General features: G+C 43.0%; 1 protein-coding gene across 1 annotated transcript; it reads right to left on the bottom strand.

Annotated features, from left to right (window-relative positions):
* Positions 1–321: 321 nt before the first annotated feature.
* On the bottom strand, positions 322–16725 carry SLC35E3 (solute carrier family 35 member E3). Its single transcript, XM_015062455.3, has 5 exons — positions 16086–16725; positions 15113–15223; positions 11098–11256; positions 7782–7864; positions 322–2787 (listed from the first exon to the last, which is right to left on the bottom strand). Exons 1-5 carry the CDS (start codon positions 16485–16487, stop codon positions 2601–2603), a joined length of 942 nt encoding a protein of 313 aa, XP_014917941.1. The 5' UTR covers positions 16488–16725; the 3' UTR covers positions 322–2600.
* Positions 16726–17264: the final 539 nt, after the last annotated feature.

Below are 17264 nucleotides of genomic sequence, written 5' to 3'. Positions count from 1 at the left end.
ACTTAAAAACGGCAAGGTTTAAAAAGCATTTTAAAAATGAAACAGGAGAAAGCTTGCCTCATTTCAGAGACAGATTTCCCCTTTATGTCATTTAAGATTTTATTTTTAAGTAATGTTTATACCCAACATGGGGCTCGAACGCAAAACCCCAAGATCAAGAGTCGCATGCACCACCAACTGAGCCAGACAGACGCCCCTGTGTGATTTAAAAATTTTACTTTATTAGATACTGGATTTTTGTCCAGCATTACCAATGCATATACACATGGATGCCATCCTTTTTCCACTGGTTCTAGTAAGTTCTGACACACAACAGGAAAGTAAAAATAACAGGTTCTCTTTATTTGTAACAGATACAACTGAAGTTCAGCCACTTAACACAAGATTAAAAACAAGTGTAGTTACATCTGTAACGAAAGGACAGTGGGCGTTCATCCACAGCACTGTGTTTCTGGTTTGTTTCTGTGGTCGGGCCTCCTCATTTCCCCAGGAATTTCCTTTTCAATGGGAAGATCATTTTCAGGGCAAAAAATGTTTATCAGACTCTAGTTCCAGTAGTACATATTTTATTCACTTCTATATACACGTACCCCTACTTGATCTTGAGCCAACCTTCTCATTGCATTCCTGACATAGTCGTTTATTATAGCCCTCCCCCGACATTTACTATACCCCAAGTGTTTACAATGAAAAAGAATTTGCACATAGCACAAATCAACTCAGCTGTCAGTGTACAGAAGTCACATAATCCTCACGGCGCTGAAATATTTTTCTCCAGCTTTGGGGAAATAATTGTATGTTGGTTTGAACACACACAGACAACATTTCTTAGACAAACATAATGCCTAAGGCTCATCTGGTAAGACAAATTGCTTTGTAATTCTTAGCACGATAAAATATATCTTTAGAAACTGAGAACCAAAGAATATTTACTATTCATTCATTCATTTATTTATATTTTTGGACAGAGAGAGAGTGCAAGCTGGGGAGAGGGGCAGAGGAAGAGAGAGACTCTCAAGCAGATTCCACACTCAGCACAGAGCCCAACACACGGCTCAATCCCACGACCCTGGGATCATGACCTGAGCCGAACTCACGAGTCAACGCTCAACTGACTGAGCCCCAGAACCAAAGAATATTTAAAACAAAAACAGAAAATCATACGTACCAGTCACACAACTAATGGACCGATACACTAAAATTCTGTCAAAATAGATTTTCAGTGAGGCTTTTCATTTCAAACAGGCCAGGGGAAAAAAAAAATCTTAGAAGGTACATTTTATTCACGTGGCTCTTTGTCCTCTTAAGAGTTGTTTTTTCATTTAACGTTTACAAGTAATATTTTTTAAAAGAACCATTTATTACAAGAGGGGTTATCTGTCTCAGTCAATTTCTTGTGAGACGTTATTAATGACAGCTTTTAACCCTCCAATGTCAAGAAGCTGGAAGGCAGAAAGACGCTTTGCAAGTAAATATGTAGCACTGTATTTCCTTAAGTGGAAACCCTGTACTTCCCCTGCAACCTAATTTTTTAGAAAATTATCCCTTTAAAAACTAGCAGAACTCGCTAAATATTGATTATTCTTCTGCTTCTCTTTAAAACCTTTCCTCATATTTTCACCAAGTTTCTGCCAAATGTTTGGACACTATTTGCCCTGACTTGTTGCCTGAAAATTTTCCTCAGCCACCTTAGAAAGATCGAATGTAGTTCACTGCAAATCGTTCAATGCCAACGGAAGCTCTACGGATGCCTCCAATGTGGTAGGTAGGGGGTGATAGCAGGGAGGTGGTATTAGGAAATTACCAACGTGAAATGCTCAAAGAGGCCAGGAGAATGGGAGAAGACGCCTGCTCAATTCCATCCATCATCTTCTCTTTGGACTGTTTCAACACGGAGCTATTTTGTTTTTTAACTTCCCATAGTGTCTCTAGAGCTCACAGAGAGCTCAGAAATAAGAGAATACCTGTGGCAACTGTGGTTTTCTGGATAACATATAACTTCTTATATCTATTTTCTACCAGAAATATAGCGCTATTAGAATTGGATTTTGTCTGATGGTCTTCTTTCCTACACTTTGTTTTCTATAAATGATATCTCATTTCTGTAAGTTAAATAATCAGGAGGTTACACTAAACCAACTAAAACAGAAATGCTGGATTTAACTTCTGACTTGCACATTTTGGCTGAAATTCTAAAAGAGCTCACACTGCAGGCCACCTACGAACAAGGAGAGGAGTCCTCTGTGTCCTTCCTCAGAAGGGCTGGAACACTTAAAAACCATGACACCTCTGTAGTACAGTGATACGGATTCCTTTGTCACTAGTATAGAATTTTAATTTCCTGTATTTCATTTGGTATAACCAAACCATCCTACAGACTTCATATAACCAATCCTTGAAAAGAAGCACGAGCCATTGTTTTAGAGGTACTTTAAAAGAGAAAGTTATATTTATGAACAAAATTTCCTTTGTGTTACTTCTTGCAAACCATCATTCAACAAATTTGGCAATGTAATTTTTTCTTCTTCTTTGAAGGTAACTTGCACACTTAATGTCTTTTATCTTCTTGGGGTGGCTTTCTTTTCTCCACCAAAACCCAATTAAGGACGCTGTACCAATTTACTCTTACTTCCTTCCTGTTCACTGAGTTTAAAATGGGTATAAGCGAGAATGCCAAATAACGTGCATAACATGCCAAGACCCTGATTAATTGACAATGGATCCTTAAATAAAACATATCCTCCAAATAAAGTGATGCAGAACTTGAAGTGTCCGAACATGTTATAGCTGAAGTTTGTGGATAAGGATAAAAAACCCAACAAGCTAGACTGTTCTATTCACATACGCACACACACACAGAAGGAAAAGCAAGCTAGATGTCATATTCACACACACGCACACATGTACATATGAAGCAAAGCCTTCCTGTGGCTGGAAGAGCCTCATGGAGCATGGATTGAATTGGCCCCCCCCCACCTGAGAAACGAGAACTTCAATCTGGATCAATCCTAGTTCCTTCAGTAGACTTCAGCAACAGTGACAGGAGAGCGCCTCAACTCTTTCTCTCCCAAAAGAAAAGAAAAGAAAAAAAAGAAAAGAAAAGAAAAGAAAAGCCCAAAAGAAAAGAAAAGAAAAAGAAAAGAAAAGAAAAGAAAAGAAAAGAAAAGAAAAGAAAAGAAAAGAAAAAAGAAAGGGGCTATACGATAAGGTTGGAAAAGGAATTCAGAACAAGGTACAGAGAAGATATTTTGCTGAGCCACTTATATTTCCTAGTGCTATTTCTAATAAACTTCCCTTGGCACATGAGGGGAGGTGTGTGCGGCCCCGGAAACCAGACTCAAGGTGAACACACCCAGTATGCTTAAGTTTAGGAGGGAAACAGGGACAGTATAGGGAGTAAGACCCAGCACCAACGACATGCTAGGCGCTATGCTAGATGTGTGGGTCACCCCACTGTATTAAGCATGACATTTACCTTCACCACAGTATCACTCTTCCCGTCCTGTAACTGTCGGGGCCCAAGGACTTCAAGTAACTTAGATCACAGAGTTAGTAAGTGGCAGAGCTGGAGTCCAAACACGGACGGGTCTATTTAACTCCAAGCCCATGTTCTAGTCTGGTGCGTGGCCAGCAGTAAAGTGCTGCTCGATTAGGGGTTTCCAAATCACTGTTCTTAAAAAACAGACTACACACACACACCTCACTCCTTTAAAAGTTATTCTTACCGTATTTTACGACTATTTGCTCAGAGGTTTGATGTGTACCCCGCGACTCTTCGGATAATGCTAACAGAAGCAGCCAGTGCTCTGTGCCTCAGTTTCCGTGTCTATAGGACAGAAATGGATAAAAGCTCCCTCACAGTGCTACTGAGGGGACGAACTAGAGAGTGTGTGCAAACTTTCCAGCACGTGGCAAGCCCCACACATGTCAGCAGCTGTCAACAGCAGTGCTGATGCAGAGTCAAGATCTGCCAGGTGCTTGGCGCGTATCCTCTCAAACACTCCCAGCAGCCGGACGCTGTAGATGTCACCCCCCCCCCCCCCCCCAATTCCTAAGAGAGGGCGGTGACAGCCGACAGCACTCACAGGCGGCTCAGGTGCACAGGGAGCGGTGGGCCCGGGCATGCAGCCCTCGAGCTGTCTGACCTCGAAACCCGGGCTCTGGCCCCCGTTGGGGGGCCAGCCAAGCAGCCCAGAAGCTCCTTCTGGGCAAGAGGGCGCAGGCCGCGCGCCAGGGTACCTGCAGCTGCCTGAGCCACTAGAAGTGATATCCTGGAGGGCAGAGGGTCTTCCCCAGGACATTAGTTGTAACCACCACAACACATGCTTCGTTGCCCATTATGAACGATCTCAAAGTGCAGTGGCTCTAACACACTCAGTGTTGCCTTACGCCACAGCCTCTCTTTTTAAGGAGTTCACGATCTGTGGAAGATGTTTATACTGGAGGGGAGGCGAATTTAAAGAAATTCTTCAGTGAGGTAAAAAAAAAAAATAATAATAATAATAATAATACATTCAATTAAGTCAAAAAGAACAGTCTATACCTGGTATTTCCGATTCCCCTCTCTAATTCTGCTCTCTGCTCCGGTCAGGCTTTCACCTTGACACTCAGCTCTCGTCAGAATGTCCGCACCCCCACCTTACCAAGCCCCCTCCTCAATTCCCGGCCTTCCCTGACTTGGCCTGTCGGCACAGCTGACCCCTTCTCCTTATGTGGGGTCTAAATCACTTCCCTCCCCTCCTTCGGTTGCTCCTCCTCGGCCTCTGCTGCCAGCTCCTCTCATCCGTGGAGGAGTAAATGCTGACACGACCAGGGACTCCATCTTTGGGCGGCTCTTCTTCTGCTTGTTTGCTTGCTAATCTCAACCAGCCCCACTGCTTTAAACATCTACACGCGACACACAACTCTCTCTGGAATATCTGCATCTGAGAACCTCGATCCTGGACGCTCAGACTTGTTCTACCCGCAGCTCCCTACCCCAAAGCTTCCTTTGGGCTGTCCAATTTCAGCTGATGGCAGCGCCATTCTACCAGGTACTCGGGCCAAAACCATGTGAGCCAACCTGCTTCCTCTCCAATATACTGTCCACAATTTGTCAGCAAAACCTACTGGTGCCACTGGAAAATATACCCAGAATCCAATCACTTCTCACTATATCCATGGCTACCATCCTGGTACCAAACCACCATTATTTCTCTGGGCTCCCTTCTTCTCCTGCCTTTTTTAGTGCAGCGGTTCTCAACCGGGGTGATTTTGCCACCAGAAAGGTCCGGACACATTTTCGGCCGTCATACTTGGGGCATCTACAGGGTAGAAGCCAGGACGCTGCTAGACATCTTACAATGTGTAGGACAGGCCTCTGCCACAAAGGACTGTCCAACCCCCAAGGTCAACAGCACTCAGTCTGACAAACCGTGCTTCAGTCCGTTCTCAACACAGCATCCCAGACTGATCCTATTAGAACATAAGTAAAATCACGTCATTTTCCTGCTCCAAGCGCCCACAGCTTCCCATCTCACCCGGAGTCACGGTCTGTATGTAAAAGCTCTGCTCAGCCCGGCGCCCGGTTCCTCTCAGAGCCTTACTATTCTCCGCCCTGTACTCTTCCTGCTGCAACTCTACAAGGCTTCCTTGTTTCCCCAGGGCCTCTCACCACCGGGAACACTCTTCATCCCAATCTGCATGGGGCGACTTCATTTCCTTCGGGTTTTCATTTACAAGTCCCCTTTCTGTAGATGCCTTCCTGACTACCCCCTCCGAGGTTTCAACCCAGTCCCCAGCATTTTGGATCCTCTTTCCGGCTCTACTTTTTCTCCTCGGCACTTAGCACAATCTAACGCTCTAGATGGGTATGTTAAATATTTTCTTGTTTATAGTCTTCCTCGCCAGAATTGAAACCTGTGAGAACAAAGAGTTTTGTCTATTTGGTTCACCACAGTACCTCCAGTGCCGAACAGAGTACATATGCCATCATGTAAATACTTATTAAGTCAATGCATGGTTTACAGTGAATTGTTCAATAAATATTTGTTGAATGAATGAATGTTCTTAACCAGGGCACATCATCGAATGCCTTGATTTGGCAGCATGGTGCACAAGTTCTGGGACTAGACTGCCATGGGTTCAAATCTGAATACTACACATATGACTGTCAGTGACTTATTTAACCTCTCTGCACCTCCGTTTCTGCCTTTACAACATAAAATGATAGAATTTAACTCACAGAGCTGCTTTGAGAGTGTGATGCCTAATACACCTTAGGTGTTTCTTTCTAACAGTGTCTGGTACAAAGAAATATTTATTTAGTGTTGGTTCTTCAAAAATATTATTCTTAGGGCACCTGGGTGGCTCAGTCGGTTGAGCATCTGACTTCGGCTTAGGTCATGATGTCACGGTTCATGAGTTCAAGCCCCGCATCAGGCTCTCTGGTATCAGTGCAGACCCCACTTTGGATCTTCTGTCTCCCTCTCTCTCTGTGCCTCCCCCGCTTGCGTGCTCTCAAAAACAAAACATTAAAATGAAAATAAAAATATAATTCTTATTATAACTTGTTGGTATTTATTGATAGTTGGCAAATATGTTGCTTTTTTACTTTGCTGGCATCTCAGTGTTCACTCATTTAAATCAATCAGCACACTTGGACATAACATTACTAAACTACCTCTCTCATTTGGGGAAATCCTTTTTTTTTTTTTTTTCAGTAAATTGTTTTTTAAGACTTTTTTAAAAGTTTATTTCTTGAGAGAGACAGAGAACATGGTGGAGAGGCACAGAGAGAGGGAGGGATAGAATCCCAAACCGGCTCTGCACTGTCAGTGCAGAGCCTGACATGGGGCTCAAACTGACAAACTGTGAGATCATGACCTGAGCAGAAATCAAGAGTCAGATGCTTCACTGACTGAGTGACCCAGGTGCCCCTGGGGAAATCTTTCTTTGCATCTGCTTAAGAGTGGAGGCAGAGGGGGGGCGCCAGGGTGGCTCAGTTGGTTGAGCGGCCGACTTCAGCTCAGGTCATGATCTCATGGTCTGTGGGTTCGAGCCCCACGTCGGGCTCTGTGCTGATAGCTCAAAGCCTGAAGCCTGCTTCTGATTCAGTGTCTCCCTCTGTCTCTGTCCCTCCCCTGCTTGCTCTGTCTCTCTCTCTCAAAAAAAACCCAAAAAGCCACACATTAAAAAAAAATTTTTAAAAAAGAGTGGAGGCAGAGATAAATGAGAAGAGAAACAGAACTACAAGCAAAATGCTAGTCATTCAGATTCACTTCTTCAAGGCCTGATTCATTTCTTGATTGAAAGTAATATTGAGAAAAATAGGCACACCAATATCCAAGTAAGTACAAAAACAGGTTCCAAAGTCAGATGTCAATGGTCTGAAATTATCTTTTGTTTTTGGATTAGCTGTACCCCTACTTTATTACCAAAGAGACTGAAAAGTGATTTTAAAACCTGGTGTCCAGTCCATTATTCACTCAACAAATATTTATTTAACTCCACTATGTGCAAGGATTGGTGCTCCACGTTAATTTTGATAAGGGAAAAGGTCACTTACTACTTAAGAAAATTCAAAAGCATTCATGATACAGAAAACTAACACATTTCCCCAGCTCACATTTCTTTAAGTTTCCATAGAGTCCAGAGTGGAAAGATATGGTAAAAGACTAAAGATAAGTCTATCTACTCAAAGTAGGCCACGCGATAGTGCAAGACTCCTGGAAGGAAACGAATGCGACAGAGTTTTAGAAAACAGAAGATGATGCATTTGTAAGTTACTAGGAAAAGGATACGTGACTGGTGAAGTGTTCCCAATGATCCAATAAATTGATAAGTTCACCATGAAAGCTATTACTCCAGACAGCAGCACCATAAGCTACAAACAAACCCAAAGAATTATTCATGTAAAGCAGTTGCGATCATTATAGTCACCAAGTAAAAATACACTTTGATAGGCATTTCTAAAAACGTAAATGACAACCATTAGAACAAGATTTTTAAAAGAATCCATTTTGGAGACAACAAGAATGGAGGGTAAAATCGCAGAATGAATAGTATTCAGAAATGTAATTTTGTCTACAAAACGCAATGGAAAATTCTCCAGTAACATCCTGCCTCTGAATGTGAATTTCCAGGTTCATTTTTCTTATCCATCTGAAGAAAAACTATTCTGTAATAATTTCTAGTTATAAAAGTAATACAGACTGCTTATAGAAGAATCAGAAAACAAAGATAAGCAAAAAGCACATAAGGACTTCTTACATTCCTAACTACCCACCACTGTTAATACCTTTGCACATATCCTTTCCAGAGATTTTTCTAGTTAATTGCTCATATATATTCTTATTTAAATTAAATCGCTAAGAATTCATTGAGTATCTATGAAGCTAGGCCACACCTTCTGAGGAACAGAGTAGGGTCTTGTCTTCAAAGAGCTCAGAAGCCACTTGAGGACATAATAAAAACCATGATAATCATAGCTTACGCTTACGTAGTACTCACTACATGCCAAGAACTGTCCTAAATGTTTTACATATATTAATTCATTTAACCCTCACAAATGCCCATGAGGTAGTAAATACCATCCCTTTTTACAGATGAACACAGAGAAGAAAAGTGATTGGCCTTCGATCACACAGACAGTAACTGGTAGGGCTGAGATTTAAGCCCAGGGCAGCCTGATTCTAAAGTCTCTGTTGGTAACCGACTCTGCTAGGCTACCTCTATAACCGCATGAAAGAGAGTGAGCTCCGGAAATAGAAAAGTCTTGACCGTTGCCAGGCAAACACATGACAGGTTTTAAGTGAATCTCTAGACAGATGTCATTTGGGGCTGGGATAGGGAACGACTGTTTGGATCTTGAATGTACGTACAGATTAGAGGCAGAAGTAGTGGTAGGTTCCCAAGCAGAGGGAACAGTAGGGGCCAAAGCACAGAGGCGTGAGAACACAAGGCTGTGCATGGGATGTGAATAAGCCAACCCGGCTGAGGACGGGGGACAAAGTGGCTGTACCACTGTATGCACACAGGACATCTGTCCAAACCTTTCCCACAACTGTATTTAAAGAGTTATAAAGTCATCTTCCATTTCTAAAATAAGAGAATTTAGATAAAACATTTTCTGTGGAATGTAAGAAATCTACATTCCAAAGAAAACATGTCGTATTTGAAGATTCCTTCTGTCCCCTGGGGCTTTTATCAGTTTTTAGATCACTGCGGTCAGGACTAAAGGAGCTGGATTTGTGTCCTATTTAGGTAAAAACAGTAATACCTCATTTGTTTTACAACAGTGAGGTCTGTTACATTTTCAACTAAGAGGACCTTGTTCACTAAAGATTTTAAAAACTGTTTCTAGGAGGCCAATGCCTTATCCATTAGGCTACTAGGGCTTCTTAAAAAATCCTTCTAGAAATATACCACTGTTAATTTTATTGAGTTGGCAGAATGTTACATAATTCTTGATGACTTGGCATATCATTAAAAACACAATTACATGCTTTACTTTGAGGCAATGATGCCTTCTAGGGACAGTAAGGAATGAAAGTGACTTTTTCATATTAAATGGACTGCAACTGCTATGGTCTTAGTTCCTCTGACTTTTGGGGAGGGAGGGACTTCCTGCTGCTTTTCTCTGTTTTGAATCTGTCAGAGGGTCTAGTGCATAAAACCCCCTCCTTCTAGTTTAAGGTCTCTAAGCTGCACGAAATTTGAAGAGCAGGTAACCAAGATGGCTAGAACTAAATTAAAAGGAAATATTATCTGAGGGATGCTCAAGGGATTTCTACTGTGGAAGAAAGCTTATATGCCGGAGTCTACGCACTTGAAATAACTGGCATTCTGCTCACAGGGAGCAAAGCAGAGCACTTAAGAACAGGGGTTCTGGCGCTAGCATGCCTGGACTCAGGCTCTGGCCCCGCTTACTGGCTGTGGGATCTTGAGTCAGCTCCTTAACTCTGTCCCTCAGCTTCCTCATCCTATATCCTAAATATGAGGATAATAATAGTATCCAACTAATAAAGTAGATTCAAAAAATAAAATGTGAGGGTTAAATAACTTAATATTTGCACAAAGTGTTAGAATAGTTCTTGGAACAGAGTAAGGGCTATCCAAGTTTGATAAATTACCAGCACCAACAAACAAGACTTTTCCACTGACAGTGTTCCAAAGGTTAAAGTTGTGGGAGGCAGAAATTCCTTCCCTAAGCAGGGAGATTATACTTTCTAACTTAAAATGTCCCCAAAGTGCATATCCCTTTGATCTGGCAATTCTCCTCTTGGGACTCTATTCCAAAGGGAAAAAGTACCAGTTCCTGAAGACATACGTGTAAGGATGTTTACTACAACACTGTTCATAGTGGTCAAGAACTAGATCTATTTTGAATTTTTTTTTTTCTTAACGTTTATTTATTTTTGAGACAGAGAGAGACAGAGCATGAACGGGGGAGGGGCAGAGAGAGAGGGAGACACAGAATCGGAAGCAGGCTCCAGGCTCTGAGCCATCAGCCCAGAGCCCGACGCAGGGCTCGAACTCACGGACCGCGAGATCGTGACCTGAGCTGAAGTCAGACGCTTAGCCGACTGAGCCACCCAGGCGCCCCTGGAACTAGATCTATTTTGTAGACACTGAAAAGAATGAGCTGGAGAGATTTGCATGAGATATTAAGTGAAAAAGCAAGATGCAGGAAATTATTTATGTTATGATCCCACTTTTGTAAAAGAAACAAATGTGTAATTTATGTTTATACAGGTGTGTGTGTGTATTGTGTTTACATGGGTATGTACAACACGAAGAAAAATACGGAAGAACACACACTAGAATGTTAACCTGACTCACCTCAAGGGGCAGGGACCAGGAATGAAGTGTGGAATGTGTACGGGGAGGAGGGCTGGCGAGAAGGAATCCATGATAACCATGTATATGAACACACACGCACACAGTGCCTTGGTTTCTTCATCTAAAAAATAATCCTTAGCTTGCTTCCCTTAAAGGGTGATTATACAGATAAATGTGAGAACGGATCTGAGATCATGCTCTGAAAACTAAAAATCACACTTAATAGCAAAGGGAGGATTATCTTGGTTCTTAGGCACCATAACAATTAGAACTTACCAAAGCAGAAACTGACCAGGGGCCAAATATTCCCCCTTCTCCAAACATGGGCTCAAAGAAGGGCACGGCCACCAGTAACATGGCGGAGGACATCGGAGCCTGGTAGTACAACAGCTGCATTGAGTTCACTTGCAATTCATGCTGTTTGGCTCCTACCCACTGAAAATTAGGAGACAAAACAAGTTAGATAGAAAAAAATAGCATCACTCAGTAAACAAATGATGCAACTCTAGTCACAAGGATGGGGACCTGGCGGGGCGGGTTGGGGGGGGGTGCTCGGGGAAGAGGAAACCCCTGATTATTCTACTTGATGCCAAAGATCAATAATATATACGAATGTCCTTTAAGCACCTTGGATGAAAGGAGCTTTACAAATTCAATATGTGACAATCTGTTTTCTTCTCAGCTTTGAAGAGAGAGAAAAAAGAGTCCTCTCTTCCCTGCTGGCCCTAGTAAATGGGGGGAATCAATGAATGCACACAGGGGCCCAGGAGTAGCAGAGATCTTGGGAAAGAGACGGGAATGGAGATTTAGGTGATAAGCAGGAACCAGAAATACAGTGCTAGACTTCATTTCTTTCTAAAACTGCCCCCCCAACCCAGGCAAGAGAAGATGGGGGGTGGGCAGGGCAGACTAACTGGGGATTGACAGAAACCTCAGCTGTCCCAGGTGGCTGCCAGTGTGTGTGGCTAGAAAAGTATGTGAGGTCTTTTCATCCACTTTAGAAAACCCAATCAATGGCAGAAGGAATTTTCCTCTTGATGACTGATTTTTCTGTGGCTAATCTCGCACTGATGCACTGGAAGAAATTAGATAGTCACAAACCCTTTTCAAAGACTACATCATTCAGGAGAACCAACACTTCGAAACGTCAGATCCCATCAGCCCTCAAAATGTTGCACAAATACGAATAAAAAGGAGACTTTCAAGAAAGCTTGACAAGACCGTTTGAATAAGATCTGGCAGAGAACAGCCAGGCTTTTGAATAACTACTCCTACATAATTCTTTTTCCTGTAGATCTGGGTATCCTGTTACACAAACGCGAAGTCTATAGAAATTCACCAAGACAAAAATAGAAGAGCAGGAAATTTGAAACATACCCCTGCCAGCCTCAACTAAGAGTCTTCTGTGAATATGAAGGACAAAGAATCGATTCTTCTGCTGCCCGCTCCCGCGGGTGCTGCAGAGAGCAAAAATGAGTGCAGAGCATGGATGCCCGCTCCTCGGTTCTTTTAGCAACCTCACGAGGCAGCTGCATGTCTCTGGCATTGAACCGCCTGGAAGGGTGGCAACTCTCAGGGCCTCCACTTTCCCTCACTGCAGTGCACCCTGGCTTCTGCCCACCGTGAATGAAACTGCTCTCCCAAAGGGCACCGTCACCTCCAACAGCCACACCCAATGGCCACCCCTCTGCCTTCTTCCTGTGGGGGCTCTCGGCAGACCTGACAGGTTTCTCGTGGAAGAACTTGACTTCTGGTTTGCACTCACTTACCTCTTCCTCCATTTACTATTTTTAAGGTAGATGTCTGGCCTTTTTTCTCTTTTATCTCCCTGACTGACGTCACTGACACCCGAAGACCTCTCCAGCTCTGACCTCCTTCTCAGGGCGTGCTCAAACTTCCACAGCTTGCCGGACGCCTTAACTCACACAATCTGCAGGGACCGTTTTCAAAGCAGCTCAGTACTCACTTCCCCAAATTAGCTCCTCCTGTGTTGCTCCCGTAATTAAAGACATAATCTCCCCCAAGGATGAGACTCCTTACTTTCGTCATTCCACATTCGGTCAGGTCCTGCTGATTCCTTCTCCAAAAGGCTTCTGGGGTCTCTATCAACTACCACTGTCTGTTCAGCGCCTTCCTGTCTTCCTCCTGAGCCACGAAGAGCTTCCTAATTGCTCTGCCTTCACCCTTTGTCCCCCTCCTACTCACCCTTCACTGCCACCAGAGTTAATTTTCTCAAGCACAGGGGACGATCAAGTCACTCCCCTATCTAAGCCCCTTTCCTGGCCCCTGCAGGATAAAGCGCATGAAATTCAAAACTGTGCCATCTGGTCTCATCCGCCCCTAGACCTTGTCCTTCCACAACGCAACAAGAGTCTCACCAAATAAATCAAGTTCTCCAAAAATGCTCTGTACTTTCACACATCACCGCAAAGAAAGACCTCTGCTGTATTTCTCTGCTCAGCAGATTCCTGTGGGCCCTTCCATTTCAATCGTTAACTTGTCCATAAAGTCTTACCTCACCACCCCCTTGAAGAACAGCCACTTCCTCTCTGGTGTTCCTCAGAACCTTCCTCACATCCTGAGCTATCCTACTTGCGATCAGCTGTCTACATGTGTTTCTACCATGCTGCATTACAGCTGTTTTTCATCTTTGTTATCTTCGAGCAACAAGCAAAAGAAATGTCTGCTGAATAAGTGAGCCTTTCCGCAACTAAAGCTAATACCCAATCACTCATCTTTTAACTCCTATGCCCCTTTTAACTCCAATGCCCTAGCAGTAAAGGCAGAAATAGCTTAGAGATTACACCTGGATACAATGGGAAACGACAACTTTCTTTAAAATGAATTTCTGGGGGAATATACCTATTCCTTAACAGTACATGTACTGTTTACTAATAATAGAAAACGCTGCCTATTAGTCTGTGAACAATCATTCCTTGGTCAATCCCATTTCAAATATGTGCCTGAGGGATACAGAATCCTTTGGTTCTAATCTGTAGCAATTTTGAGACTTGTGGGAACAAAAATGGTCATATTGGCAGGGACACTTAATACTCTGAACTGAAATTACATACAAGGAATGTAAGAAATTCTGATGTTCGATAAATAAAATTCCTTGCTATATTTAATAAACATTTAATCCTTCCTGGGCCAAACAAAATCAGTTTAACAAAAAGGATGAATAGGAATGTTCACTGTTTCTAGTAACAAAATTTAAACTCACTGAAGTATACCTAAATACAACCTTCTTAGAGCACAAAGCCGAACTTCCTCTGATTACTCTCTGTAGTGAAAGACACAGTATCCTGGCAACCAGTGACAGCACTGAGTGGGTGCTCTTTCCTTTCGTGCCACTGGTCTCTTGTTAACACCCCTTCTTGCCACTTACAAATGTCCTCAACCCCAGAATTTTCACATAACAGTATTTCTGAAATGATCAGTACTAGAAAGCTTCATATGCTAAGGCTGTGTTAGTAAACTTCCAACATTCATAACAAGAAATGCCTTAGTTTATAACCAGCAGACATATGTGAAAAAGGTAAAACCGGTTACACATTTTGGCTCTGACTCCCCATGCAGGCTCACCCAGAATCTCCAGGCCAAGGTTTCCAGTATAGAGAAAATACTGTTTCACTGAGCCCTACACCAAGTTATTTTTCCCCACTGTACAAGAAACAAAAAACATACTTGTTGAGACTTTATGGTAATGAAGTGAATCCATGCACAAATTTTTAATGAACGCCTGCTAAAGGCAACGCACTGTGCTGCTATAGTACAAGAAGTGAAATACCCATTGCTATAAAATACTGAGAGAGACAAATTATTGGAAGCTGATATACAAGTTGTAACAGCAGCGTATGTTCTGAGACAAAGATTCATAAATCTGAAATTTTCCTCTCCTGCTCAAATTTCGGAAATGCACTCATTCCTTCACAGTAATCTTAATAATTAAAGAGTCAATCATAAATTTAACCAATGATCTCGGTCTCAAGAACAAAGTCTTCCTACTCATTTTGTAAAGATTTCCCAGATGATAGTATAGCATCACCCCAAACTCAGACTGTCAAGCATGGGTATTATACACTTACACCAGGTAGGTAGGTATTTGGTGAGCATCACACCCAAGTTTCTCTGTCTCCTTTCTTCTCTTCACCTTGAGCCAATTTATGCAATTAGGCTTTCTTCCCAACAGTCTATTGTCTCTATACTGTATTTTCTAAACCTTGGGATACAGCTTCAAAATTTATGAAATCTGCTAAAAAGGCACATAAAGAAAAAAAAAATTACCAACCACTTGATAAAGGGATGTAACTAAAACACCAAGAGCAGCAAACACCATTCCAAGGAAATTAAACTTCACATCGTAATAAGAATTTAGGATTACACCTAAAGTTATAGGAATCTGTAAAGAAAAAGAGGTACATGTTCAGATTAAATTCATGAGACACAAATTTAGTATTCCTTTCATGTTGTCTTACAAAGTTAATCATAAAAGCATCACTGGGAAACAACCTCTATAATTTTTTTTTCCATCTGAAAAAAACAGTTAAACCGACCTCCTCAAAGTGAAATATGTGAATTCCATATTTATGTTCCTATTTAATTCTATTTAAAATTCCGGGTAAAATGAATCAATACATTGCAAATTGCAACAAAGGCATACAACGTGCATGCACATAGGAGTAAAGAGACCCCCAAAACTAGCGTCTAAACAAAATATAAGCATGAACGTATAGCAAAAGCATTAAGAATTTAAACACTGTAAGTCATTAAGTGCTAAAAGTATCTTCTCTTATTTAAAGTCGCAGAAACCTCTGCAGTATCTCGCTGCAGACATATTCGGAGACATGTTTTATGCTGAACCCTCAACGTTAATTCACACATGGTTTGAATCCCCTGGGTCGAAGGAGGGCCGTTTTTCAGTTTGCGATTTTGCAGATATTCCAATACACTGAATTGCATAATGTAATGCAGCGTTCTTTTCTTACCAATCACAGCATTTAAGGATTTCCATCAAACAGCAGTTACTAAAGCTCACACAAGCACACTCTTCTGGGCTAAGAGCCCAACAGAGTGCCAAGATGACTTTTTTCACCTCTCCCAAATAAGCCTGAAGTTCGCAAACTCACAGACGACTCATCTGTGCATTTCAAGATGACTGGAAAGAGCTTGGCGCAAGGCTAAACATTCAAATTTCCCGGGGAGAAAGACGATCCAGGAGGTAGGTTGCAAGAGGTGCGCCTTGCGAAGCTAAAGCTACTCACCAGCGTGAGCTGTATTTTGGTAGAGAAGGTTTTCTTGTAGCACAGGGTCTGGATGACTATGATGACCGGCGTGGTCATGGCCTTGGCCAGCTGATAGGTGCCTATGGTGTTGTTCTGCAGAGAGAGATTGGTGAAGACCACGAAGCCACAGAAGCTGAGGGCCAGGAGGAGGAGTTTGGAAGGCGGCAGACTCTTGGGGGCAAAGATGTCCAGTTTCTGACAGATGTACAAGCCCAGCCAGGTGACCACGAAGTGCACCAGGGTCAGGCTCATGTTAGGGAAGCCGTGGTGCACATAGATCCATTTGTTTAGGAACACGATGCAGATGGACACCAGCAGGTTAAGCAGGAGCCCAGCGGCGATGCGCCCGTTGCCTCGCATTCGGTCCGCAAGCGATGCCATAACCCCGGCCGAGCCGGGGCCCTTAAGCTCCCGAGAGGGATGCCAGTCTGTCTCCGGCTGCTCTTCCCCTCCTCCGCTGCCTCCACGTCCTCGCCGGCTTCACGGTCCGACCCGGGAGAGGCATGCACTCTCCGCGTCCCTGGCGAGCAGCAGCCTCAGCCACACACACACATGCTCCGCCGCCGCCCATTCAGCTGGTGACGACGCGGCAGCACGTCCCGCGCGCCCCGCCCACCTCCGCTCGCGACCACGTGGTTCGGGGCTCCAGTGCTTCCGTCCCCGAGGTGTGGGCGGAGCAGTCTCTACCCTGCGCAGGCGCGTTGGGCTCTGCGTGAGGGAAAATTGCTTTCTCGGTCCCTTACTTACTTGGTCGCTTAACTTGGACTCTGGTTGGGTGAATATGGGACCTCTCTCTTGGTGTTGGACATTTCCTGTGTGTCATTTGATTTACTTGCTAGACAGCTGCTCTCAAGTTAGTGGAGTGCACACGCTATCGGCCGGTTTACGTATGAGACAGGTGCTGAGCAAATGTAGTCATGGCCAGAGAGGGGAAAGCATTACTTTTTGAAAGCATGTTTCTAAACATTTTATTTTAAAAATCAAAACATACAAAAAAGTAGACAGTATGATGAACTCTCGTAAACTCATGGTTAGTACACTATTAAGATTTTCTTCTTTTTGAATCAATGTTTGGCCTTTTAATTGTTCTAGAAAACTGCCCGTTTAGCTTAAATGTCCTAATATACTTGGTTAGAGTTTTATATAGTAATCTAACAT

The sequence above is a fragment of the Acinonyx jubatus genome, chromosome B4 (genome assembly GCF_027475565.1).
Source record: "Acinonyx jubatus isolate Ajub_Pintada_27869175 chromosome B4, VMU_Ajub_asm_v1.0, whole genome shotgun sequence".
NCBI lineage: Eukaryota > Metazoa > Chordata > Mammalia > Carnivora > Felidae > Acinonyx > Acinonyx jubatus.
Note: the sequence above shows the minus strand (reverse complement) of the source record. Positions and strands in the feature narration are given on the sequence as shown.

Bases quoted from the DNA above. Each gene is read 5' to 3' on its own strand.
- SLC35E3 (XM_015062455.3), bottom strand. From the start codon at position 16,487: ATGGCATCGCTTGCGGACCGAATGCGAGGCAACGGGCGCATCGCCGCT. The intron at 15,224-16,085 runs GTGAGTAGCTTT...TTTTCTTTACAG, and splicing joins CCAAAATACAGCTCACGCTG to ATTCCTATAACTTTAGGTGT. The intron at 11,257-15,112 runs GTTGGTAATTTT...CCTAATTTTCAG, and splicing joins TTACATCCCTTTATCAAGTG to TGGGTAGGAGCCAAACAGCA.